The 27,209-nt window shown below is 41.0% G+C and overlaps 1 protein-coding gene across 2 annotated transcripts in view; it reads left to right on the top strand.

Annotated features, from left to right (window-relative positions):
* The window catches only part of ZNF644 (zinc finger protein 644), a 73,094-nt gene continuing 45,885 nt past the window's right edge, over nucleotides 1-27,209 (top strand). The window contains exons 1-2 of one of the 2 annotated variants that reach the window (XM_017805505.1): nucleotides 1-114; nucleotides 2,763-2,945. Coding sequence is in view for 1 of the 2 variants with exons in the window: in XM_017805516.1 (XP_017661005.1) it covers nucleotides 8,654-8,685 (32 nt within the window). In the remaining variant the exon portion in view is untranslated. Of the gene's footprint in view, nucleotides 115-2,762; nucleotides 2,946-8,638; nucleotides 8,686-27,209 lie in introns of those variants that run through there. The other variant, XM_017805516.1, reaches the window with a different exon arrangement.

Genomic DNA, 27,209 nt, shown 5'->3' with positions numbered 1-27,209 from the left:
GGTGCGGGGCCGCGGCCCTTTGCCGGGGGCGGGCGGGTGCCGCACTCGGGTGCCTTGGCCGGTGACACTGCGTATTACCGGGCGCTCTGCCTCGGTGCTGGCACCGGGTGCAAGGTGAGTCCGAGGTACCGCACAGCTTGTGCCGCACCCGCCCCGTGCGTGCTGTTGCACGGTGCTTGTCCAAAGGGCTCTCGGGGCTCGGCAGTGCTGGGCGGGTGACACAGACCCGGCGCAGGGACCCGGCCGCCACCACCGCCTGCCCGCGCCCCGAAGGGACCACCCGGCCTTGCCTCCGGCACGTGTTTCTGGCCTTAAAAAAAGGAGCCCTAAATACTGAACGGTCATGCAAAAATGCAGTTTGAAAGCAAAGGCACCGACTATACTATAGCACTGGCAAGAGCTGTAATTTTAAATGGAGAGAAGTCTAAGTAAGGTGACTGCTTTTATGGCCTTCCAGTGTATTCTAACAAAACTGATTCAATCGTTAACAAGGGACTGACCTGCTGCGGAGGGAAGGTGGTATATCATCCTCTCTGGAATTTTCCAGAGTCGTGTGACTCACCCCAGCACTGCAGTTCCATCATGACTGCTTTGCTTTGTAGCTCTCGGGTGCAAACTGGGCCAGCCAGAGGGGAAGGCCAGGCTGGAGTACCATGTTCCAGCTGCCGCTGCATGGAGTGTCCTGGTGTGCTTTTCTCTGCACCGAGCCCATCTGCGTGTCTGCCCACTCCCAGCCAGCCCATCACCCTTCATCATGTGGGAAAAAAAGAGAAGGAAAAGTGCTTTTTCCTTAATGCAGAAGTAGGTTATGGGTTTGGTTTGGTGTTTTTGTCTCAGAATTTATTTTCTCCTGAAAAGGAAACTGTGTCCAAAGAAGCCGTTGGACCGACCTCCCTTCCGCACATGCTGTCCCTAGTTGCATGCCGATGGGGGGAAGGGAGAAATGTTAAGTCTTGGCTTTGCTCTGCTCTGTGCTGTCCAGACCTTGCTGGGTTTGGCTCTGCAGCTGGCGACCAAGTGGCTGGTGCTGACTCTGGGGCTGGGGAAGGTTTGGGTGTGCCTGCGGTCACAGGGGGGCTCTGCACACAGACCCTTCCTTACAGGAGAGACGTGTCAGCACACGGACCGGTATCTGGCTTCATATTCCTTTCCAGAGTTCTCGAGATGTTAACTTTCAAAAGAGATGTCTCCCTTGTGTGTTTATGTCAGTGATTTTGGGTTTTAAACTATTCATGCATGAAAAATGACTGTAGGAACTCTATACTCCCATGTATGAATAATGACTACATGGGAACACAGATTACAGCAGTTTTGCACTGAGACTTCTGCAGTTTACATGCTCTCTTTGGGAACATTATGAAACGTTTTTAAATGCTGGTGCATGTTAATGCATTGATTTCAATCAGTCTCTTTTTGTCCCTTTTGGATTTGTTCAACTTAACAGCTAGTGTGTCTCGTGTTTGCTCTAAGATATGCTTAGCAAATTAGGCAAAGAAAAAAATGCATACAAAAATATGGTGTTATGCACATGTATCAGGTTTGTTATTTATTAATAGACTCCAATTTCCATATGATAGTGTGCCTTTTTTTTTTTTCTGCTTTGGCTCAATGGATAGTTTATGCCAATTACATGTAGTTTAACAGCTTCAAAATCTGTTTTTGCTTTTCTAATGCATAAAGACATTGATTCTGTTTCAGGTTTTAATTAAACTCTTCACTGACTTTAAAGATTCTATTGTCCTTTTCATTTAAATAGGATTTTTGTTAGATCTTTAACAAGACCTCAGTGGGGTAATAAATCTGAGCAATTGTCCTTATTAGGAGTAGATTATCCTCAAGAGATGGAAAGTCAGAGAAGTAACTAAAACCATTTGTAAAGACCGAACTAAGGCTTTTTCTTCCTAAACATTAAACAGACTTGCGAATGACTTGCTTGGGTGCTCAAATTAAATTAAATGATACTGTGTTTATTTTTCACATTTTCAGTGTAGGCTATTTGCATTTACTTAAAATTTGAGTTTCATTGAGTAAAATTCACTCCTGGGTAAAGATCCTTACTTTCAATATACAAGCTCTAAATGAAACTCAGTATATCTTGCCATTTCTTTTGTTATTAAGCCTTGCAACACTTCTAATTTATATGACCCACTGACATAGTGAGTGTATTCTTAATTCATTGTATCTACCACAGATGAGTCTTGGCTGAAGAATTGGTCTTGTGTTTGCCCCACACCCCCCAGCCAAGTAGAAATGCAGGGTATGTAGCAGTGCAGAGCTTGTCCGAAGATCTCCTCAGATGCTGGACTAAAAACACAGGTTCTTAGAGAAACCAATAGTTCTATCTAAGTTTGGTGTTAATGTGTTTACATGCTGTTAGGAGGTGAAAAGGGGTTTAACTCTAATGGGTTTTTTTTAGCTGTTTGCTTTGCTGGATGGTATTCTCTGGGTGCTCAGGCCTTACTTTGTTCCTGGTTTTAGTCATCCCTTGACTTCTGAGGGGACATGGCCTCCTATATCCACACAGTCAAATCCTGAATTTCTGCTGTCTGTTTAATTCCCAACTTTGTTATAACATTGTGGTGCAATTTTTTTTTTGCATCCAGGTACATGGAAGCTCCATTTTGTGGTACCAGGTTTGGGACACTCATTTCTAGGACTTAGTTCTACCCAGAAACCACTGGACAAAGGCAGGGATGTTGCTCAGGGACATCCTCACAGTGAGATATGTTGTAAGACAGGCTTTTCTTTCCCGCTGGCTCCAGCTTGTGCGCCTCTGAGCTGCTGCCCTCTGCAGAGCACGCTGCAGGAAGCGGGGCTCCAGGGACACGGCTGCACGTGACGAGCCCACGTCCGCCTCTGCCAGGAAGGAGCCCACAGCCCTGCTCAGCACATGAAGACAAACCCTTCTTGGTTATTGCATAGCTGCACCAGCTCTCAGCCACCAGGTATTTAATGTCTTGAAGCTCTCCTGTCCGTGGGCTCCGCTGTCCCTGTCCTGCTGGCCGGCATCTCTGTAGAGCCAAGTCCTGTCAGCCTCCAGTCTGTGCTGCTCCCCACATGGGTTTCTGCTGTGTTTCTCTATTAAGAGACTTCACCTCACCCCTTCTTGTCTTTTAAGTGACACTACAGTGACATTTGGGGGCAAAAGGAATCATATTAGAAGAACATAGCTCATAAATATTAATTTCTGATTAGTCTCTATTTGCTGCATATTGTAGACAAAATTGCAGGTTTTGAGCCTTCATCTCCTGCTTTCCATATCACTCAAACAGCAGAGATTTTGGCATGGTAATTCACAGAGGGAGGTGGAAAAACTAATGCAAAGTAAGATAATGTAGTTCTTCAGCATTACAGCTTCTCTTTGCCCTGACAGGAAACTGAAAAATATAGAAGGTGCTGAAAGCAGATAAGTCACCTAGTTGCTGCTCTGCTTTAGGTATAAAGCCTGGGGAAAGTGGAGGAAGGGAATGCATATCCTGGCTTTAGCCTCAGATTGCGACTCATCCTTTCTCACAATGCAGTGTGCTGCAGGAAGTGTGGCAAACTTAGGCTGAGTCCTGCAACTGATTTAATATGAGTCGGTGCACAAGATTAGGAGCACTAAGAGTGCTCAGCCTTTGGGACAGATTCTGGGGAATTAAGAGATTCTTCATATTGTATTGTTTGGCAATCAAACCTGATTTAGGAAATGCCGTAAGTCAGACAAAATTCACAGGGCATAGTTTTGCTCTGGATTCTCAGCAGGATGTGGGATTTTCCCTCTGTTTTCTCTGTCAGTGGGGCCAGGAGCTAACCTGTTCATGGCTCTGCAAGGTGAGAACAAGAGGGCCCAGCTCTGCCCCTTGCTGAGAGATGTCTTGTCTCTCCCTCTTCCTTCCACCCGTTTCTGAGGATGTATGCTGTAGTCATAGGCAAGTGCTGTGACCCTGCCTGCAGTATGAAGGTGATGTGTATACAAGAAGTGCAAGGCTAGCTGAATGGACTTCACTGCTTGCTGAGGTGCAATTAAAAGATTCCCTTCTTTCCTTGCACTCTGAAGTAATGTGTGTTGCTTTCCAATCCCAAGTGTATCCCACAGCATCAAATGTGGTGGCTGCTCTTTGCATGTTGGCCATGCGGTGAGCCAGCAGCTTTTTCCACTGTTCACAGCAGCCTCCCTGGAGGGGAAGCAGGCTGCTTAGAAGGTCAGCAGGATACCTGTGCATCACAGGCATGAAAAGCTGCCCTCTTTCTGCCCTGAGGCACAAACCTGCTTTTACTTTGTGAAGCAGAGCAGAAAAGCTGGGGTCCAACAGTGGCAGGTATCCCTGAGTGCAAGATGAAGGTGACATGTGGGTATCAGAAATCCAGTTTGCTTCTCAATGTGAGTAGGTGAAGTTTGGGTAGGAAAGTAATGGAAATGCTAAATGTTTGCTGCTAACACTTACTAAGACGACAGCAAATCTCGTCTATATTAATGTTCAGCTTCTGAGACTAGATGGAATCTTACTTTATTAAAGAAGGTAAGAAGCCCAGAAGTAGCTCTTTAATCTTCAACTAGAAAATACAATTTTGAAGTCCATTTTCTTAAGAATGCAGTAATCAAACAGTAATAACTGATGTTAAACCTGCTTTGAATGTTATTTAAAGTATTTCTCAAATGGAAACAAAAGTTGATAGGATGGTGTCAGGTTCACATGGACATGTGCTTTGTTTATGCAGTTGTCCACATGAGAAACAAAGGTTGATCAGCATATATTTTCTGGTTATGTGATCATTTAGGAATTGTCAAAAGTCATTATGTGATTCTTAAATACTTCCATTTGCTATTTGTTCTAGCAAAAGGCTTTGGAACTATATCAATGTTGTTTTATAGCTCTACCCATGAGGACATCACCACAATGGGTATCCAGTGTCCTACATCGTCAGGAATCTTCAGCATTGGAGAGAAAAGTCTTTCCCCTCTTACTGCTGAGCTGTTCCTCTTGATACATTTTTGATGTCCCCCGGTCAATCTGTGCCCGATACCATGTATACATGTCCTATTGTTCCCCACACTGCAGTGCTCTCCTGTTTTTCCCAAATGTTGTTACATTTCCTTTCTTATTCCTGTGTTTTTCATCTCTCTTTCCCATTTGTATAATGCATCTACTGTCTCTGTTGTTTTCCACTTCTAATTTAATACCACTGGTGAATTTGTCTCTCTATGCAGATCATTAAAAACAGGCTATGTGGGACTGCTTGTAAAAGAAAACACTGCATTCCCAAGATAGGTTACACACTGGTGTGTATCAGTACTCTTTGTTTTGGAACTTTTAGCTTTGTTTAGTACTTAGATGCAGAGTGATCTCTGGATCCCTTGTTTGCTACTTCATTGTGAGAATAGAAGGAACACAAATTCAAAAGTTGCAGGACTAGAAAGGACCTGTGCAGCCCTAGGGAAAGGGCAGTTTGCCATGTAAGCAAAGCAAAAAACCAAATTAACAAAATCTGAGCCCAGCCACAAAACCAGTCCGTCCCCAGCCTGTGGGCAGTTGGGGGAAGTCCTTTCCTCCTTCCCACCCTCTCTACAATCTGTTTCAACTCACCATTGTGCTCAGTGGCTGTAGAGCTGGCAGAAATGGATGTGTGCCTGAAATACCACCAAGAGTGAAAGGCCAAGCTGGCACACCTGTGGTGTAAGGGGAGAGGCGTTCTGCTTCTGTGAGAAGCCAGGAGTCATGTGATTGCTTTAATCCAGCCCTGATCTCTGTGGCTGGTACAGACAAAAGGAACATTTGTGTGCTGAGGTGGGTGGCCGAGTTGGATGAGGGAACAGATCCAACTGCAAACTCCACACTGCCTCATCAGGCCAACCTGAATAGCAGTATTGACACAAAGGAGGGAGTTGCTGGGGCAGGAAGGGAAGATGGGTTGACACAGACTGAGAGCAATGTCACCACAGGGTCAGTGAAGAGTGAGGCTCTTGCTGCAAGAGTCTCTTCCTGATGCCTAGTTTTAGGATGTAGGTGGCACTGCTGTGCCTGTGAGGTCTGTACATGTCAGTTGATGCCCAGGGTAAATCTGTGCCCATGTGTTAAAGCAGCACTGGACCGACAGACCCATCCCTTCATTTTGCTTGTGCTCCCTGCTGGAGTGTTTTCACTAGGAAAGCTCTCATTCTCAGCCCTGTGTTAGACAGAGGCAGATGGGCTCATAGTTGCAGCTCTGACTGGGTTAAAGGATGGCCTTGGGCAGCAGCAGGAATTCTGAAAGCCCCTGCAGGCTGCATCTCCTGGCACAGAATCCCTTCGCCCTTGGCCCTCCTTGGCTGCAGTGCAGGAGGCAGCCAGCATTGCCCGGATGGTAGTTTTAACTCTTTGTTACCTAAAATTCAGACAGTGTCAAAGCAACACAGCAGTAAATAAACCACTGGCCTCTTTCTATAGTCACGTCCCTTGTGTTGCCCCTGCTACTGGTGTTAATAATGTTGTGTGCAATTTCCCAAGCATAGACTGGGAATTGGGGAGTGTAAAGTGTGCCTCAAGGGGCTGGTAGCAGCAGTGAGTGTTTGCGGCTGGATAATACCCACTGGTGCTGCATGAACTTACTGTCAGATAACTCTGTGTAGATAGTGTTTAGCCTTGGTCAACAGTATGACTGTAAACTGAAGCAAATAGCTCTGTCCTGATTACGTTTTCTAGAGGGGATGATGCAGAAGGAAATTGAATTAAAAATTAGCTTTGAAATGAGCTCAAAGCTTTTTACCAACCACTTCGAACTTTAAAATATCTGACATTAACAAAGTAACTTTTTTGAAGTAATAGTAAACTGCCATCTGCTGGTAAAACAGTAATGCACATAATGAACACACAGACTTATGAAGTGATAATTATTTTCTATTTGACATGCAACAGTCAAATATATACATGACAGGGAAGCTGCATATATTTATTTTACTGGTGTTTTTTATTTCCATTTGCATTTTCATATAGAATATGCTAAACAGATGCCTATAACATAACTAACTTTAATGACAAGCGCAGAAAACCAGACAATGAGAATAAAGAATGAGGACTAATAAAAGCAGATGAGCAATCAGGATGATGACAGCTTCCAAATGTGTCTTATTTACATTGCTAATAATGAATCACAAGCACTTCCTTTTTTGTTCCCCCCTGCCTTAGACCCTCCTGTATGACCAGAATTGTAGCACTAAGAAACATTTCCTGGCATCTTCAGTTTGATGTGTGTGTGTGTGTGTGATTCCTTATGCAAGCTTGTAAATAGGAACTGGGTCTTTAATTGTTCCTGATTTAAGTAGGTCATCTTTGCCAATACACGAATCTTTTGTTTCTTGTAAGCCAGGTCAGCTATTGAAAGGATATGGAAAATATTTACTACACAAATATGACATGAGAAAATAATTTCACAAAGGACCACTCTCAAATTATATGGCATTACACAACCAGTTTCCATAAATCACAGGTATGATGAGTATACTACAGGGGAGAGACTATCAGATTTCATGTTTGTACAGTGCGTACCAAGTAGGTGTGCTGAGCATGACTGGGTCCCTGAGGTGCTGCTGCACTATAAATAGTGATATTAGTGTGAATTACCTCCGATGCAAACATCAGGCCACTGGCCCTTTTCAGATGCATGCGGTTTTCTTTATAATTGTGGTTATTCCAAACACAGACTATTGTTTTAGCAAACTGATCTTCTCATAGGAAATGTTTAAAATGGGCAAAGAGAAAATAGGTCAGTTCTTCCTTTGAAATCAGAGAGAAGTGTGTATTTGTAATATTTCCCAAGCTTATTTCCTTGGAGTGGGTTTGGCAGGTATGAGAGGAAGTTAAAGATTTATTTTTGGTGCTATGTACCACATGTCATACCTGCTCTTCTGAGACAGTTGCTTTTATCTCCAGCAGTACCTGCTCTAGTAGCAATGAAAAAGTGACTTGAATCTCATTTAAAGCATGTAGTGTGCACTGTTCATGTGCCACTAAAGGAAAGGGAAGGCTTGTTTGGGAGACTCCAGGCAGAGTCTTTATGAGTCATCGTAAAGCAAACATGTTTGCATCCCTCTCAGCAATGTTTTTGGCTCTGAAGATGTGGTGAATTAATGTGCCCAGTTCCAGGGCTTGTGACCCCAACAGACACTGAAGGGCTACAAAGATGTCCAGTTTGGAGTGCCATTGTATTTAAAGGGTCTCTGCACATGGCTCTTTTTGTAGCATCCAGGTGGTTCCTTGTACAGGACCATTTCTGGGAATTCGTGGTGCTGTGCATGCTCCATTCACAGAGGTCTTAATCAAATGCTGTTCAGTGTCTTGCCTGAAAAGAGTTCTGCTTGATGGCAGAGGACCATTAATAATATAGAGCCAAATCCTCAGCTCAGGAAAACACCACAGCTTTTTTGACTTTTAATCTGCGGAGGATCTAACCTGTGGTGAATGGTCACAGAGCAGGGACACTGCGCTGGGTCCTGTTTACTGAAATGCTCCAATAGCAACAAAACATGTTCAAATGGAAACAGAGCCAGGGGAACAGCAGTGCCCATGGATACCTGTTAACTGGTGGGAGCTGAAGCACACAGTTACCATCAAAGACACTCCTGTCCTCTGCTTTGCTCTGCAGCACTTCAGTCTCCCTGCTGAAGGGACTCTGCCTTCCAGCTGAAGAGCGACTGATGGTTGAAATAACAGTCCCAGTTTATTCCAGGTATGCCACTGACCTGCATGACCTGTAGGAAGGTTAAGGTAAAGGGAATCAAAGCAGCACACTCCTGTAGCCTCTAAGGGCTATAAAATTGGAAACATGGGAAACGTGAAATGAGGATGAGGGTTCACTGTTACCTGCTAATAGGCTAAATCAGGAGTTTAGTGAGACTGGGATTTGACCCAACAAGAGAAAGGAGATGAGTAAGAAATGATCAAAAGATAAAGCTGGTATTTCCTTCATGTTATGCTAGAATCACTCTGTTCAAAAAGTCTCTCGAACCATGGAGAGCTGGGGCGGGCAGGGGTGAAGAAGTGGGTTATGGTGATGGAAGGGTATTGTCATTACATAAATTGAAGGAGTTCAAGCCTGTTTAACTGTTTAGTGCCATATCCCATTTGTCTTTTCTGAGATTACTTTGCAGTGGAATGGAGGAAATTTTGCTGACAGTACAACTGATTGTTTAGCTGTTTTTTTTCCTCTTTTCTTTCCAGAAAATTAGGCACTGTGTCCTGCCTCTGCTATGTTTGAAGTTTGGCAAAGGGCTTTTGATGGGTTTGCCATCCTTTTGGCCAACACTTAATCCCGTTTCTTTTCGTACTATGCCTCCTGTACTCAAATGCAGTGGTCAGACTAAGTAACAATAAAGCTACTAGTGATTTACCAAGGAGCAGGAATACCCTTAGTCTGTGGCCAGTTTCTAGCAAAGTGTTGTTCTCAAGATGGATTCAGGTTCTTGTGTTTGCAGGGATTACTGCATGGTGGACTCAGAAATGATGCCTAGCAGTTAAGTGCTGTTCAGAAAGCAATATAACATTCACTTTAAAAATCAAGAAGCATGAAATAGATACTATTTCACTGGCATGGGAAACAGGGAATACTAGGAGAATCATGAAATGGCTGCACATTGTTAGTCTCTGTGAATATAATGACATTTGGAGACCTCTGGTATTCATTTGAAATAAACAATGAAATAAGACTCATGTGCTATATGCTTGTCAAATCCAGGCCTAGTGATCAGCTAATATGCTTATCAGCCAGGCAGTGTACATGAAGATACTCTGCTTTCACACTGTCTGCTGATTAAATTTGGGCCCATGAAGAAGGCAGGTGATTAATCTGCAGGGGTTTATTTTTTCTGAACTGTTAATGTCCTCTGTTTCAGAGCAACAGCCCATGGCTCATTAAGCAGGGAAGATTTGAACACAAGTGTGAAGGGCAGCACACAAAGATTCTCTATAAATCTCTTGTTTGAGCCTTAGGGGGTAGAAAAATTAAGTATTGGAGAAAGTTTGTCCTGTGCTGGAGCAGAACCAGTACTCTCTGAAAAGCAAAGGTACTGTTAGAAAATCTGTGTGTATTTCAGTCAATTGGGATAAAATCTAAAGCCACAATGCTCTTGTAAGGTGGTAGTGGACACTTGGTACTAGCCCAGAAATGCACAGCTGCCACTTCAGCTGACCTGCTGTGAGAGCCATGCTCTTCTTAAGTCTGTTGCTCCATTTCTTTGGTGATTACATCTCACTCTTGCTGTGTTCTTTCCACCTGTACTGTTGTGTACTCTGGCAACTAATGCTGAGAAAGCAAATGTGGCTGCTGAGCCCAACTGCCTCAACAGAAATGCAACAGGGGAAATGAATACTTAGGCTGAAAGATTTTGCAATATTAGATTAATCTTACAGTGATCATCTTGAGGTTATTAGCCGCCATTTATAGTCTGTTGTAGCTGTTTATAAAATACTGTCATCAACTGAAATATTTGAAAACATGTTGATTTTGGAAGAGTATTTTTCTGACAGTATGGTGATAGGTGAGCATTAATTTATTAACCCTAGTTACTGTCTTGAGAAATAGAGAAGTATTTCAGTGCTGTTTTTACAGACTAAGAAATGTAAGGCTCAGATGTATACCTTTAGATCTGCATACTCCAGTGCCTGCTAATTAGCATTTGGCCCTGCTTGCTTTCACTCAAGTCTTTTCCTCACCTGAATTCTGGATTATGGAGCAGCTGTGTCCTACGCAGCTCCTGGTACCTCTCTGATTGCATCCTGTGAACAAGTCCATGCTGGGAGCAAGGGTAGCAGTGAGGGTGGGTTATTGTGAAAAAGGGGCAAGGAAGATAAGTGAATGACCATCTTGCTTCAGGCTGTAAGAAGGATGTACCAAGCTCCCATTTTGACCCTGGGAACCAGAAAAGAAGAGTGGCTACACAGAAGGGAGCAGACTGAGGCTCTGTGCTTCCATTCACAAATGTTCAGATCAGACAAGAGAAGACAGTAAGCCAATATTGGGAATACAGACAAAATCATGGGCCTAGTCTAATAATTCATTGGCTCCAGGAACAGAAGACTGTTGTAAACTATTGTAATTATCATGGGCAACAAGGTCATCGGAAACAGGAGTGCCCCGTATAATAAAACAAAACAAGCCTCCCAAAAAGACTTCTCAGTCCTACAGTGCAATCTTTCCCTGCTCTATGTGCTGCTCTAAATGTAACTGTTATATTATGAGATATTTACCCACAAGCTGGACTTCTGCTGTGCTGTGGAATGCAGTGACAATGGGGAAGGATTGGGAATGCTTGTGAGAAGGGAGACCAAGCAGATTTCAAGGGTTTCTGGGCTTTGCTTTCTGCTGAACCTCTTCTGGGTGTTTTTTTGTCTTTATTTTTCTCCCCTTTTATGCTTTAAAGTTCTGCTATAAACAATTAGAGGAAATTTAGCCATAATACTGCCTGTGGAGGCTAGGAAAGTAAGAATACATTCTACATCACCACTTTCCTTTGTTTGTCTTTTTTATCTTGTTTATCTTTGATCAACTGCAGATGAAATAACCAGCTAACTGATTTCCCATACAGGGCTGCCACTCATGCTGATGAAACTCTGCTGACATGGGAGTATGCTCTGTAGCAGTCTAGCAGTATCCATTTCTTATTCCAATACACTGACAGGTCATTCAGGGAGACTAAAAACTCTATTCTGACACGGAAAAGAAACTGCAATTTCAATTTTGTTTTGATTTGAAATTTTCCAGCTACCTATCAAGACCAAATCCTTGAACTATTTACTTAGAGTAACTGAAATACCCCTATTTGAAATACTGGATATGCAAGATTTAGCCATTAAAGAGTTGGGGTAAAATTAAAATCCCCTTCAATAATAACTAAAGTCGGAGAAAATCTTTCAAGAAAATTAAACACTTGATCAAAAAGAGAGACGGGTTATTGTCGAGAGCATAAAGATTAAACAGGAGAGTTGTCTCAGAGAATAACCATCAATGATAAGTAGCAGGCAGTTAATAATATCCCCTCAGGGATCTTCTTTTACTCATGTAGGTTTTTGGACAAATACAGTATTACATTTCTTATAGTTTAAGTGTGAAAGAGCTTCATGTCATCCAGAGTAGCAATAAAACTTCAGTGGAATAAGGACAACTGGAGAGGTAGGGAAGGGGTGGCCCAGAAGATGAAACAACAGGAAATCAGTGACAGTTTTTCCACATAACTCTCCTTTTTAACGCCCAGATTCTGAGACATCTTTTCAGTCTCCCTGACATGCCTATTTTTGCATATCCACAGCACTGTTTAGTACTGAGATTTTATGGTATTGGCCCTCAATATAGAAATGAAGAAAAGACCAAGTAGACTAAGAGTGTGATTCCATGTTGTAATTAAGAGCTGGTTTAAAGCTTGATCATGCAAATGATTGAGTTGGCAGAATTAAAGGGATGGTAGTCTGTAGCCATGGAAAGGCACATAGGGTGGGAAGAGTGGGGGCAGGAGGGTCTGGAGAACCTCTCAAGCCAGCTCTGCAGCTGGAGAAACTGTAACATGAGACGACTCCCTTGATCTCTCATTTTTCTTCCCTTATTCTGTCCTCCTATGTAATTACAATAATAAATCTTTTTGTTCCTTAACCATCTTGTAGCCATTGCAAACATTTAAGAATTAATGCAATTCTCACACATGATGCACGTGTTCTTCATGTCCCCTTGTGTCCCTCCATTTATTCATTTATCATGTACGCACAAAATTCTCATAAAATATTAATCTGAAAGACAAATCTCTCTCTGCATCCTGGGAGCATTTGCATATAGCAATGTTAACGAGAGTATTAATTCTGCATGCACAGTCTGTGGACTGCACATAGGGCCAAATCTCCCTCGGCAACTATGCTGAAATCAGTGACAATTTCAGAAAGATTGTTTTCATATTAAAAATTCTGAGTGGAAAGCGACTGTTTCTTAGAACAGAAATGTTGTCTTTAAAATCAAACAAGAGGATTTGAAGCTTAGTTTTCAGTTTTTTCTTCTAAGAATTCCTCTGTAAAAGGAATTTTATACTGCTCTGGGTTTCTGCTCAATAGTTTCTAACAGATCAGTACAGTCTAGAAACAAAAGGATTTAATTTTTTTAACAGCGCTGTAATCCATGGGGAATCTGAACATTTCTTTTGCCTTCCTTCCTTGGGAACATCAGGAGTAGCTACACTTCTGCCAGTTGGGGCAGAATGTGCTGTTGCAGATGGACCAAAAATAATTCAGTTAGGCTGGAGAGAGGATCATTTTCTCTGGGCTAACAAAGAGTGAAAACTGTCTGAGCAGGCACTTGATGAAACAGAAATGCCAGGAGGATCTTCTGTGGTGGAGAAAATCTCTGTACCTCACTCCTGGCTGCAAGTACAGGGTAGGGTTGTCCTGCCTTCCACAGAGGCGAGAGCCCTAGGGAACCTCGAGGGCCTGTGGAAGCTTTGGGGAGTGGCTCTGGGGCAGGGACACATCTCTCACCTCTCATCTTTACTATGGAAGGAGAGAGGGAAGGGTTGGAGGGAGGGAACAATCTTGTCTAAGCCTGATGGTCTGCCTTGGATCTTTCACCTTCCAAGGCAGGCTTAAGACAAAAAGTAGTACCAACAACGATAGATGGATTTGTTCTTTGTCTGCACCCAAATCCCACCAGACACAGAGATAGAAGGACGTGTTACATACAGCCCTTGCCCAGGTTCAGTGCATCCCCTAGCAAGTAATTTTATTCTCAGTGGTGGATTGTAAAGGGTTGTGTTTCCCTCAGAAACTCTTGTCATTGGAGATTTCCAAAAGATTTTTACAAGGAAAGGCCCTGCAGCTGAAGTTGGACCTTTCCTTCTCCAGGGACAGTCTCTGGTGAGAGGCAGTTGCCAAAGAGGATCAGATCCCTGCTGCCAGGAGCTGCATGCCTTGGGGAAAGCTGGAGCTCTCAGTGGGTCCCTGGTTGCTTTTTCTGGATCTTGCAATGCTCTGTCTGCACTTGCAGAAAATCAGAACACTCACTCCATGTTTCAGGAACAATGTATTTTCAGTTTGACTTTATTTCTATTCTGATATTCAGATTTTGATGTCTGTAGTTTGTGAAAACAGTGCTTTACTGTCTACAGGAACAATGCTGTTGATCCCTCAGCTCCTAACTGTAAAGCCTTCCTTTGGGTACACAGCTTCTAAAAACATTATAAATGAAGCATGTGAGACAACCTCCACAGCTGGAGTTAAGCACTTCCATGTGCTTGCTGAATTGGGGACCAAGTTGTTAGAAAGATCTTTTGGGACTCACTGGAGATCCATAAGAAATTGTCTTGACTTAACCAAACCATCGTATTTCTCTTAATCACTGCTACTACTACATCATCTTTTTTCTTTCACTTCCTTCTTATTCATACTTAAATGAGAAACATCTGTTTCCATTTTTCACATTGTTCTGTTATGTGAATAACGATATCAAGCATCTTTTTTTTTTCCTGCACTGTGAAAGAATAAATTAGTGTTAAGTTTTGTGAAGTGCTTTAAAACACTAAACCAAAACATCTGTTTCAGCTGCAGGTCATTAAGATGAAAAATCCTAGTCTGTGTGCAGTGCAAAACGGCCAAACACATTTCTTTACCTGTCTTTTACTATAACAACTGAAGATGGTGAAAAGACATTAAATCTTCTTCAGGGATGGAGCAGTTAAAAGTGCTCAGTGCAGTAATCCACACCAGTACCTTGTAGTAACGGATCCTCATGTGATCTGGAGATGCCTGGAGATTGCTCCAGTGTTGTAGTCTTCAAGCTTGGAGTCTCCTTGACCTCCACATCTTCCAGCTGGGCACAGCATTGTGCAGGGTTGCCTAATCCCCTACAGATTTCTGTGTGCCTGAACTTCAGGTAAAAATCCCTCCACCTGCCCCCAATCATTTAAGATTTGGATGTGGTTTCCAGGGCAGAGTGAAGCTCACCTGGCAAATCTACTTTACAGGTGGGCTGAGATGCTCTTTACATGCCAAAGCCCAAATGTATGTTCCTTTGTTGATAATTATATCCTTTGTAAAGCCCTTTGAGGTATAGAGATGAAAAGCCAACAGCTTTCCACCTGAGAGCTTGACTATTAATAAATAAAATAATTAAAATTAACAACAAGTGCATTCCCTGAATTCTGCAGGGAATGGCAAACCTTGCAGGCAGGTCCTGGCAGGCAGGTAGTAACTTCCTCCTACAAGAGGCTGGGTCCACCCTCTGTCTGTAATTAAGAGGTCCTTAGTGTAAAGGAGGTGTTCGGTATCTGGCAGGAACAGGCTCAGAATCTGGATGGGGCTTTTCTAGCATCTTAAGAGAAGATACTTGTTTGTTCTTCCAATTTGCCAAAGCAGCAGCCAGTGCAGTGTTGAGCAATTCTGTTGCGCTGTGCTCCCACCCTCCCGGGAGCAAATGAATGGGATGGTTTGGGGTGGTTAGCAGCCCTGTGCACTTTTTTAAAGATGCACGGTGCCTCCCATTTCATTTAGCCCTCATTTTGTGAGGCAGGAGACTGCATATATATTGCTGCACTGAATCTCTTCACCTGCAGCTCTCCCCACCCCCAGCTTATGAGCATGATTTCCTTTTATGCACTGCTCTGTCACAGCTTGGCAAGTTTCCCAAGACAATCCATACCAGAAAGGAGAATATGGCTGCTGAGCCACGTAGACAGGAGAAATGCCTTATGTAACAGATTCATTTAAATACTATGAAATGTTGAGACAGGCGAGACATAACTGAAAGCAAAATGCAGCCCTTAATCTCTAGCATCAGTTCTGCTTGCCCTCACCATCATCAGCATCTAATAGTCACTGCCTGTCTCCATTCACGTCTCCATCTTTTTCAAGAAAGTGCCTGCGGCAGAATGTACAAACAGCTTGGCAAGCGGTTTCAGGAGCAGGGTTTTTATTTTTTTTCCTTCTAATTCCTCATGAGCCTCATGAGCATTTTCCTACTAATATGCCTGTGGCATCATTAGGTGTTTAATGAGAGTGATGTTGCCTGAGTATTATTGTTTTTATCGCTCATTTTATTTTGACAAGTCTTCAGTTCTGTGGCAGTTTATAGTGTGCAGACTTCTCCTTCCTATATCTGACCTACAGGATTTGCAGAAATATTATCACAGAGGCATTGTCATAAAACCTGAAATAATAAATTGTCAACATTCAATATGTTTGAGTGCAATATGTGTTCAACACCACAGTAGTTTAATGACATCAATTAATTATTTTCATGTATTTCTTTTGTAATACTGAAGCACCAGGAATAGTCCAATAATGGCTGTGTCTCAGATAGCAGTTCACTGCAATTCTGCACAATCCTGTTTGGCTTCTTTTGGCAGTTCCCCAAAAGACTAGCTTGGACTCCAGTGGATAGAGGATCACAGTCTTGTTCCTCACATCCATAGTCTGGATCGTTATATGTTGTGCTTAGAGAAAAACTGCCAGCAGTGTACCTGCAGAAAACAAGGCTGCTGAAATTATAAGTCTTTAATAGACACATACAATGTCATTTTACCCCCTGAATTTTGTCTTCATGTTGACTGTGCTGCACCCATTTCTTTACTGATTAAATTAAAGGGATACAGGTTTTGTGTACAGACAAGACCATAATTTTTACTTAGGAAAATGCCATCTTCATATACCATATCATATGGATGATCAATGCTGAGCAGTGCATTTATTGAACAGCTGTGTCTTATGCAAGAAAAATGGTGATATTTTTAACACAATAATGCCCATTAGGTTCTCACTTCTATATTATCTTTCAAGTAATGTTACCTGGTTTAGGCTGCCAGTGCAAGTTGTCTTATTGCCACAGTGGCAGAGCCTTTAAAACAACTAGCTGCTGTCAGGAATTTAACTTGCTTGCCTTTACTAAGGTGAAAAGGGTTACTGGGGAGGAGGACAGTGAAGGTACTCTTGATGCTTCCTTCTGCAATGTGTGTCCTGCATGACAGTAAAGGGGAACAAGCTGCACCTCTCTGCAGTCCCTTTTCTCCTCCCACTGCTGCAGCATGACTGCACAAACATTTTGTTTTTGGGATTCCCCATTGCTAGTTACATGCAGGAGACCCCAGAGGTCTATGCCTGTGTTCCCAGCACAGACACAGGCAGTGGAGCTGCACAGCTCCAGGAGTAGATGATGTTAACAAAATGGTCATTGTATACATAGCTACTGTTTCAAATGTTCATATCCTGGCTTCCAACGACTCTATTTTTATGTCTTTGTTTATATCTAATAGCTGTTAGAGTGCTTAAATGGCTTTATTTTGGAAACCTTGACATTTCTTCTGCCAATACTGAAGCTGTAAAGATCAGAAACAAAGATGTGCCTTTTTACTCTGTTTCTTCTGATAGGTTTTGTCATTTGGCAACTGTTGTTCTATCTGACTTTGCAGAATTTGGACAGGATTCTGATCTCCTACAAAGTGACACACACACACACACTTATTTAGAATGCAGGAGCAGGTTTGGGGCCTTTTTTCTGATTACACCATGCTGAGTGCCATGCATGAGCAATTAGAGTCTGTCTGTTATTATGTGACCAAACAGCTGCAGGAACTTCTAGTGCGTGCTTTTAAATAGTAGTAAAATAAAAATCAAAACAATATTCCATGAAGCAGAATGTAAAGCACAGAGTCTCATTCTGCAAGTCTCCCAGGCTTTGGAAGAGAATGATGAAATCTGGACCATGCCAGTCTTCTTACACTTACAGTTCCACTGAGATAAAGTATAAAATAAGGAGAAATTTGGATTCTTCTACATGCTTTTTCATGATAGTTCCTTTTTCCATAGTCTCTTTTCAAACCCAGCCCAGTGTAAAAAAAAAAAAAGAAAGAAAGTAATTTCTAAATTAAATCAAACACAAGACTTGAGTTGGTGAGGTTTTTTTGAGATCCCTTGGTTAGGAGGCATTGCAAGTTGACATTGATACATACTACCTTTTATATCAGATTATTTTCCTTTTAGGTGTACAAGTAATCACTCACATGGCATTTCCAGTGGGGAACTCCCCAAGCCATTTAACTTTCCTGCTCCTACTGGGAAATGGGATTTGTTCAGTCAGCCTCCCCTCTGCAAGTAAAATATCCTCATCCTGCTCAGAACAAAGAACTGCCAAGTCTGGGGAGGCCAACTAGCTTTGTCCCTTCTGTCCAGTAGAAGTGCTCCTGTGCTACAATTCATCATGTGCCCTCTGGGCTCCCTGGGAATGCTCCAGCTAGGATGCGACAAGAAAATTGCTCAGAAGCCTTCTCAGTTTCCCGCACACACGCATATAACCTGGACCATCTCCACTCCTCAGTGCCTTTCCCTGGAGCACCCCTGTACCTGTCCTACTGAGCCATATGGCTTGGCCTTTACACTACAGCTCTGCACCTGTATGTGTCACACCCACCCACACCTGTTCAGCACCACCTGGCCATGTGACTCTCTGATTTACAGTGACATTATCTTCATCAACTCCCCAGTCCAACCCTTTCCACCTGGCCCTGGGCTGCCATCTGCAAACAGTTTGGCTTTCTCACAGTCTTCCTTTATGTTTGGGAGGCCACAGATACAAGCCAAGCCTTTCTTGCATCTCTTAACCCAGAGGAGGATTAGCCACCTTCCTTCCCAGGAGGAAGAGTGACACCCCTCTCTATATTGTTTGCAAAGCATAAGGAGAGCACTACAGATTCTGTTTCTGAAGTGAAGGCCTGAGTGGGTCATCTCAGAATGGACAGAGACCTCAGAGGTGCTGGCTATCCTGGGGAAGGAATCAACAGGCTCCTACAGCAATATCAGAAAGGTAGTGACTGATGAGGCTTTTTACATAAAGGTGGTGGGGGGGTGTAGGCTGTGGGTTGTATGTGGTACATGTATACTGATGTCACATGAGTACTAGAAAGGCTCACATAGTATTCTGCTGCTGATGTGGGATAGATGTGCCTAAGAGACCCAGAGATCTAACACAGCATGTAGGAACAGCCCCTGTGCACCTACCGTGATTCCCAGCTCCCACCTTGATTCCCAACATCTCTGCATTCAGGAGCTCCCCCACTTGCTGTTGCCCCAGGCTGTACTTTACAGTCACCCTTTTCAGCAGGAGTATAAAAGGGCCAAAGTTAACATATGCCTGGGGTTAGAAATGGTGGCTCCGTGTCCTGAATGTTCACCATAATTTCCAGCCCTGGCCTCTTGTTAACATCAGGTATCATCAGCTTCCTGAACTACTATGAAGCACTATGATCTCCTGTTCCTGGGTCCTAGGCAGCAAAAGCAGTATGTTGTCTCAAATGACATTTTCAGCCTTTCTGCTCTCAGCAGGCTGCAGAGCTGTTTGATCAACACAAGCTTTGACAGTCAGGCATCATTAATTTTCCACAACCTACTAGAAACTCCTGAAAGGATGGGCTGTCACTGTTCCTTGTAGCCCTTGCTGGCCTGAACTGCCCTCTGCACTGTCCTGCTGCAGCACAGGAGGGCTGCATGCCTCAAGCCACTGGTCTCCTTCCTCAGGCCTGGGATTTAAATTCTGTCAGCTCTGCCAGGGAAAAAAAGGAATTCTCAATATGTAATTATTTCTTTTTAAAGGATGAGATAAACTGTAACGCATTAATGATGGAAGAGATCATACACAATTCAGGCTTAGTGAGTACCCATTGTCTTAAATTAATCCTAATAAGCACTGTTTTCCCCAGCATGTGCCATTTTAACAGTCACTGTGAAAAGCTGTGCTTCCTAATGTACTATCACAAATGTGATGACACCCTCCTCTTTTGGAAAGCATAATTGATAAAATGTGACAAAACCATGGTTATTGCTTATTCGTAAATAGGATACTTTAAAAAGTACTCTCACACTGATTGGGTTAAATGATTTGCTGATTAAGACATCTACATGAAATATTAAACCACCATTATCTGGGTCCTGTTAAGATTCAAAATCAGGATTCTCTTTTGTGCAGAGTAAGTAAAAACTATATTCTGCTGTTTTAAAGCAGAATATAAATGTGGTAAGTAAAAGCCAGAGGTATATTTGAATAACAATTCGCACATAACTTCTTAAAGAGAAATTCTAATATGCTTGGGATGGAATTAGAGAGACACATTTGATACACTGAAAGATTTGAGTGCTTCCTGGGAGTGTTCAGACATAGCTTCTTCTGCTGAAATTCTCAAAATTAAACTACTCTGCTGACTGTTTCTGCTTTACAGATACCCCATTTTTACTCTATGAATTGTCTGCATGGTCTAACTAAAAATATACTTCCAAAGCCTTATCCTAAGTTCATTTTCACACACTTTTTTGGAATCCAGAGCCAAGGGTTGTGAAACTGGGACAAATTTTAAAAGTGAACATAACTGTTCTTCTAAGTTTCTTCACTATTTCTTTTGTCTGAGAAACCTCTACTCAGCATGCATTTCAGGATACTGAAATAACTATTTTACAGTTATTTTAAATACATAGATTTTTGTTAGTAGGAAAATAAGTGCTAGAATTTTCTTTCTTTGAGCCTGGCTGAAAGCTCATTAAAGTCTTTGCAGTTATTTCACTGAGCTTATAATGAGGCGCTTCATGTTCCTATGAGCTTCACACTAAAAACAGTAGTAGTATAAGACAAGATCTGCCTGCAAATCCCAAACCTAAGACAGTATTTCCTGAGTGATATAAGGGCAAATGAACTGCTATTCAAAATAATTCATCTGAGAGTTTAGGTGGGATGTGATCTGGAAATACTGGAGAAGCAAAAGTTTTAATATAGCTTTGGTCATTGCACTGAAGACACTTTTTGGCAGATGAGTGGTGATGGATGTGGTCAAGCTGAGGACCTAAGAGATGCTTCTCTTCCTTTGGCATAGAAAGAGATAGGCAGAGAGGTTGGGGAAAAAAAAGTTACTGAGTAACAAAACTCTCATTATAATAACCCCAGGTTATAACTTGCTCTTTTCGTTTTTGTTAACATACCATGCCATACACTGATTCTGTACAGAATTCGATAAATAATTTTTCACAATTGTATATTAACTCTAAGACTGTGTAAAACTATCACAGTTTTATATAGTTTTCCCCCCTCCTTTTCAGGATTCAATTACAAAGATGTCTATTTTCATGCCCTGAAGATATATACTTATCCATACACTAATAGTATAGTCTAAAAAAGCTTTTGTAGTTTTTTTTATTTTAGGCTTTATCTCTGATGTTAGAAAACTCAGGTATATTCATAATTAATTGTCCTGATCAAAAGCAAACTCTTTACAATTAAGAAACAAACAGAAGGTATGGCATATCAAACAGACTTTCTGCTGCTGTGATCTTACCTAAACACAAAATAAGCTCCTCAATATTTCCACATTTATAGTAATAAAAGGCTTTTTTGCTTTTTCTACTTCTTCTTTAGATATGATTATTATGTCTTCCCATACGCAAACCTCTGGTGCTTTATAAACAAACCATAGTAAAGATTTTTGTAATTGTTTGTGTCAAGAAGAGGCAGAAGGACAAGAGGTTGTATGTCCATGTGACAATGAAAGAAATCAGAATTGCTGATATGGCAACTGCCTACCAGGCAGAACAGTAGGAAACTGGAGGGAAAAGAAGGTGGTTTGAAATCCTGCCTGGTGTGTAGTTACACTGGTACACTGGCAATGATTTTGACGACTGAGAGGTGCTGTTCATTTTTCAAGAGCTGCTAAAACATATGGAACTTGCTTCTAAAGTCAAAGTTGTCTTCACCTGGACACCGTTGTCCTGACTTCCATCTGCCCAGATGACTTTGAAGTACAGAGGTGGGGGGGGGGTTGGCTAGCAAAGTCTTTTCCTTTTTGTAAGGGTGTTGAAATGATGTTTGTCTGAGGGAGGTGACTTTCCCAATGTGCCACCTCTGTCCCTCGATGGATATGTGAAGTCACAGCTTTGGAGATGTTGTGTGCCTGAAAGGATTATTGTCACTAATTCCTCACATTAACATTGTTCCAGTCTCTAATATGTGCTGTAGACATGGGTGTGACCCTGATGCTACTCACAGAGGTGGATGTAGGAAGAAGGGGGATGACACAACCTTAAGAAGAGCAGAACATGGCACTCTACAGATCTAGTGCAGTTTCCTTCTCATGGCTAACACTTTGCCAGCACAGGACAGTCATGGTGAAGGTCAGGCATGTGGCTGATAGTGGTGGGAGCTGGAGTCATTTATGCTGTATCCTCTACAGGGACATGTTAAGGCTACCAGTGTGACACCTGAAACAAGGATCTTGAAATTACTACTTCTGTCTTCTCCCTGTGTATCATCTTGGCACTATAATGTGAACTGAATCATCAGACTGGGTTAAGCAGAGCTATGATAATTTCTACCTATTAGATCTAGGTCCTTTTTCATCATCTGTTGAAGACCAACTTATTGCCACTGCTTTCTTGCTCTCACTCTAAATTACAATTCATCAACAGACTCAGGAAGAAATTTGTTATGGTTTTGTTGCTCATTGCATATTTTCATATATTAATGCTTCCTGTGTGTGATGCAAATGGCAACCCTCCAAGGCAATACATTGTTTTTAAGAAGGTCAGTGCTATAATATATGGTGGTATTTCCTACAGTAATCTGCTTTCTTGTGATCTCTGAATTCTGTGAGGCTTGAGCTCAGTAACTCAGACATGAGAAGAGTTGTCAGATCCTCCTGAAGAGAACAAAGATGTAGGCTTGGCTATTGTCTTTTTAATGTGGGATGAACTAGAACAAAGCAAGATGAAATAAAATAAGCATAAAGACCAAGGTTACTTAATTATTATTGATAATGAATCCATGATTTGTAATTGATAACGTTTACTATGGTGGTACCTGTGGAACAGCTAAGAATGGAGCCTGGTGTGCCAGGCAGGCAGTGCTGCCCCAGCAGCTGCCCCTCTCTGATCAGTGGCAGATGACAGTAACACTCCATAGTGGTGAGACTGAGAACAGGAGACAACTGTGGGAGGCTGGATCCGGAGCTGCTGTCCTCTGACAAAAGCTGGTTTGTAATTGCCAGCACAGGCCTGGCCAAGGGGAGCAGCTCTGAGCAACAGACACGGGATTTTCATACCACTGCCTATGGACAGAAGCCGAGCAGTGGGAAACAGTGGGAGTTGTCTTTATTATTTAATTGGGAAATCTTTTCCTAGCTGAGAGAATTCAAACACATGTAAGGGTATGACAATTCTAAAGGCAGTTCACAGTGGCAAGCAGTAATATTTCCTTAGGTACCCTTTCTAAATACCCTTCTGTTGCAAAGTATTTAATTTCAGGACTAACCTTATCTTGGGATCACTGTTAAGAGAGCCATAGATTTAATGGCTATTGGTTTTAATTTTACCTATACACTCTTACTGCCCTCTTTTTGTTTTACTGACAATTCTAAAAGTTTAATTCATGTTGACAAAGATGACTAGAATATCTTGATTTATAGCAGAGACTAAATTTATAAATAAAATACATTTTTTGTTCTGTCTAAAAAATAGACAAGACTATACAATCCTCTTTAATTAACGTTGACAACTGTATTTCAAAAGAAGCTGTGAAATAAGCAAGCCAACAAAACATGAATCAACAGCTCAAACAGCAAAAAAAAGTTGGGAAAATTATTTTCCCTCTTCCAGTTTTTACCATGTTGAAATAAATCAAACTGGTCCAATTAATTCTGTTATTAATTCTTCTAAAATTTCAATGGAAATAATGTTGATTACTGTTTGTTGAAACAAACAGTACATTGAGTTCCTAAATTTGTTGATATTAGTGAAATCAGTACTACGTCATTGTAAGAAAGGCCAAGAAACCAGGAACATCACTGTAGGGTGAAAAGAAAAACTCTGTGGCAAGTTGAGCAAGAACACACAGATATCTTTCACATTATGTTTCTGAGTGCTTGTTCTTGTAGTTATGATACTTTAAAGGCAAAGACAAGACAAACTTTATAGGTAAAGATAAGGGATTATAAGTAAGGATAAGGGATTATTTTTATTTATACGACCATCTTAGTTTAAAAATCCCCCCAGCATTCTATCTTAGGTACTCAAAAGCTTCTCTGCTTTTTCAATTTATAGTAGCGAATTTAATAAAAGATGCTACTTTTTCCTATAAAGCCCATTTTTGTCTGAAATTCAGATATCAAGAATCATTGCAATTTTGAAAATCTTATGGAAGACAAAGTTGTCTACCAAGTGCTACGATATAAAGATGAGATCAAAGTAATAAATGGAGAATGAAAATGGATGGACTAAATGCAATGTATCCATTACATGAGTGCATTTCTATTTTGTAAACCATACAGGCATAAATTGTTCTACAAGTGAAAACTGTAGTTTGGTATTTTATCTGTTGTTTTGGTTGCTGTAGACAGGATAAGCAGAATATGTTATTATTGAAAGAAATGAGTCAACTGAAAATGAAATTTTCAAAGAATGATGCATATAGTGGCTATATTTCCATTGTGAAGATTTTGCATAGAGTTAATGAAGTGCTTGGGGTTCTAGAGAATAAAAGGTGCTATATAAATGTAAGGAATTATCACTAAAAAGTTTTTGCCTCCAAGCATTCTGGATTTTCCTGTGTATTACAAGGCTGCATTTGCAGTCTTCTTTCATTCCAAGTGCTTCAGCTTAGACCTGCTCCAACCCTCCCTCTGCAACTCCAGCTACAAAAATATTTATATGAAGAAACAGTTTCTAAATTAATTTCAGTTAATCATATTTTGCTGCTAACTTGAAAAATCCTGCCTTGGTTTAACCATTTTCTAGCCTTGTTGAAGACCAGAAGGAACTAGGTAGCAACCTTATCTTAAGAGGTTTTCAAATGCTGTTTTAAAACCATTATTAGGCCTTGTCTGCATTGGTGGAGAAATAATACAGGACACAGCCAGAATTCCTGCAAGCAAAAAACCACCTGTGCAGTATCTGGCTTGATTTTCAAGAATCCTATTGTGTGGTTCTTTACCAGCCACACACGTTCTTTCACTGATCTTAGAGTGTCTCACTGGAGGTTGGTCCTAAAATTTCTACTTCATGCACACATGCAATCCCAATTTTCTGTCATTTTGTGTATATTTCTCAAGTCTTCTTAATCCAACATGCAACCTTTAAGATCATCTACTACTTTTCATATAAGTGGCAATAGAAGTAGAATTAGAAATTGAAACAGGACTTCTGACACCACTGGACATAATCTTTTCCCACACTGCCATTTTGATGAAATACTGCAGTTAGGTTCTCCATTCATGCCAAATGTGGATTTTTCTTTTGATCCACAGATTGTGTGAATTATAAGTATTTTTTAGAGTCCACTACTGCTAATGGAATTGGGCCTTCTAGTTCAAGTGCTAAATTGAGAGATTAAAAAGATTGCTAGATACCTTTAAACTCTTAAATTGTGGGATTTGGCAGCATTAGAACTAAAGTTCAGATTTCCTTATGCTAAGCATTTTACCTCTTCACAAATAGATGTGAAGTATAATAAAACACTCCATCTTCTAGAAGTTAATGCTTTTATGGAATTTGGTGTTTTCCTTTAACTATTAATTACAGAATTGCAGTGAGAATTGCTGTTTCTTAAAAGTTATCTGCTAGGGGACAAAATATACTTAAATAAGTGTGATGACCTTCAAATGATCACATACAATAAAATATGTGATATTTAGCAAGAAGCATTGGGGCAATATTAATATTTGCTTTTTCATGTTTTTATTGTTTGTACTTTAGTTAGCATGGAGCACATATGACTGAGAATCTTACAAGAAGTCCATGGATTGCACAAGATGATCATGTTTCTTGTGTTTAAAAGCAGTGGAAAAACTGTCCATACATGCTCCAAAATATCAGAACTCAATTTTATAAATGTATATTTTCAGAAAACAAGCTTAACTCTCAGAAGAATAATATTAGCACTCATTAGGGGACTGAGTGCTTTAGGGTACTGTTAATGAAATTCATAGCCTTTTGCCTGTGGGCTATCAGTTTGAATTCAGTGTAACTCAGTGGAGATTAAAAACTGGCCTATTTAATGGCCTTTTAGTCATCTCTGATGAGTTGAGTTTGGTAGGTCTCAGTCCCACAACATAAACCATTCACACTGCTTTCTCCTAACTGGCAAGCTCCAGAGAACCACCCAAATTTAATGGATTCTGGGGAAAATTAGTCTCTGGTACCATGAAAAAAAAGCAAATAAAAGCAAAAGCCTCAATACACACTGGTTATGTGAGCACTAACAAACACATTATTTTTAAATGTGGAATTTATTGTGATATATAAAGTTTATAAATTAGCAAATTAGCTGAGCATGTGACATATGTTGGCACACAGCTATACTCAATGTAACATGACAAAGACTCCCAAAGGGGATATCTACACCTGTGCATAAGATCACAACAACACATTAGATGTTGAAATGTCTCTGGGATTCACTTTTATCAGAAAAAAAAATAGGATCAGAACAGATATCTGGATAGTAACTACAGTTACAGGAAATTATGCTGAAAACAATTATTACCTAGTCTGTCTCCATTACTTCACAACAAAGTCAAATGCTTCTAAATTTTTCTTATGTAAATTTTTCTTATCTTTTAAAAAAGTTGCTAATAACATTTCCCTATAAAGAATATATGCCAGAACCCTATAAAGAATATATGCCAGTTTTATTTATCCATGATTGTCTAACCGAAATTTCTTTCAGTACAGTTTGAAACTGTTAAGTTTTGCTCTGTTTTCAATGGACTCAGTGGAAAATGTATTTTTCTCCCCATAGTCTTTTATTCACTAGACACATCCCTATTTTCAATTAGGGTCACATCTTTTAAAAATGTTGATTTTTCCCTCCTTCCTTGTACTGTGTTCTATTGGACTTTTTTGAAAGAAATTTTTCTTGAAATGCAGAGATCAAATCTGAACATAGAGATGAGCCTTTACCAGTATTAAATATGAGAAATTCTTTATATGTCCTAGATATGACAGTTCTGTTTACACATCTCTCTGTTCTGCAGCTTTTTTCACAACAGTGTGACATTGTTGATGCATGTTCAGTTTGTGATTTACTCTGATCCCCAACCCCTTTTCTGTAAACCCAGTGTCTATTCATGTGTTCCCAGTCTTGCAATTGTGCAGTTGTTATTTTCCTGCTTAAATGTTGAAGTTTGTACTTGTATTTATTCAATTGCATCCTATTTCTACAACCACTTTTTCAAGAGTATTTTGAATTTTTCTTGCACTGCAACGTACTTC

Source organism: Lepidothrix coronata, unplaced genomic scaffold, assembly GCF_001604755.1.
Source record: "Lepidothrix coronata isolate B3197 unplaced genomic scaffold, Lepidothrix_coronata-1.0 Scaffold12, whole genome shotgun sequence".
Lineage (NCBI taxonomy): Eukaryota > Metazoa > Chordata > Aves > Passeriformes > Pipridae > Lepidothrix > Lepidothrix coronata.
Note: the sequence above shows the minus strand (reverse complement) of the source record. Positions and strands in the feature narration are given on the sequence as shown.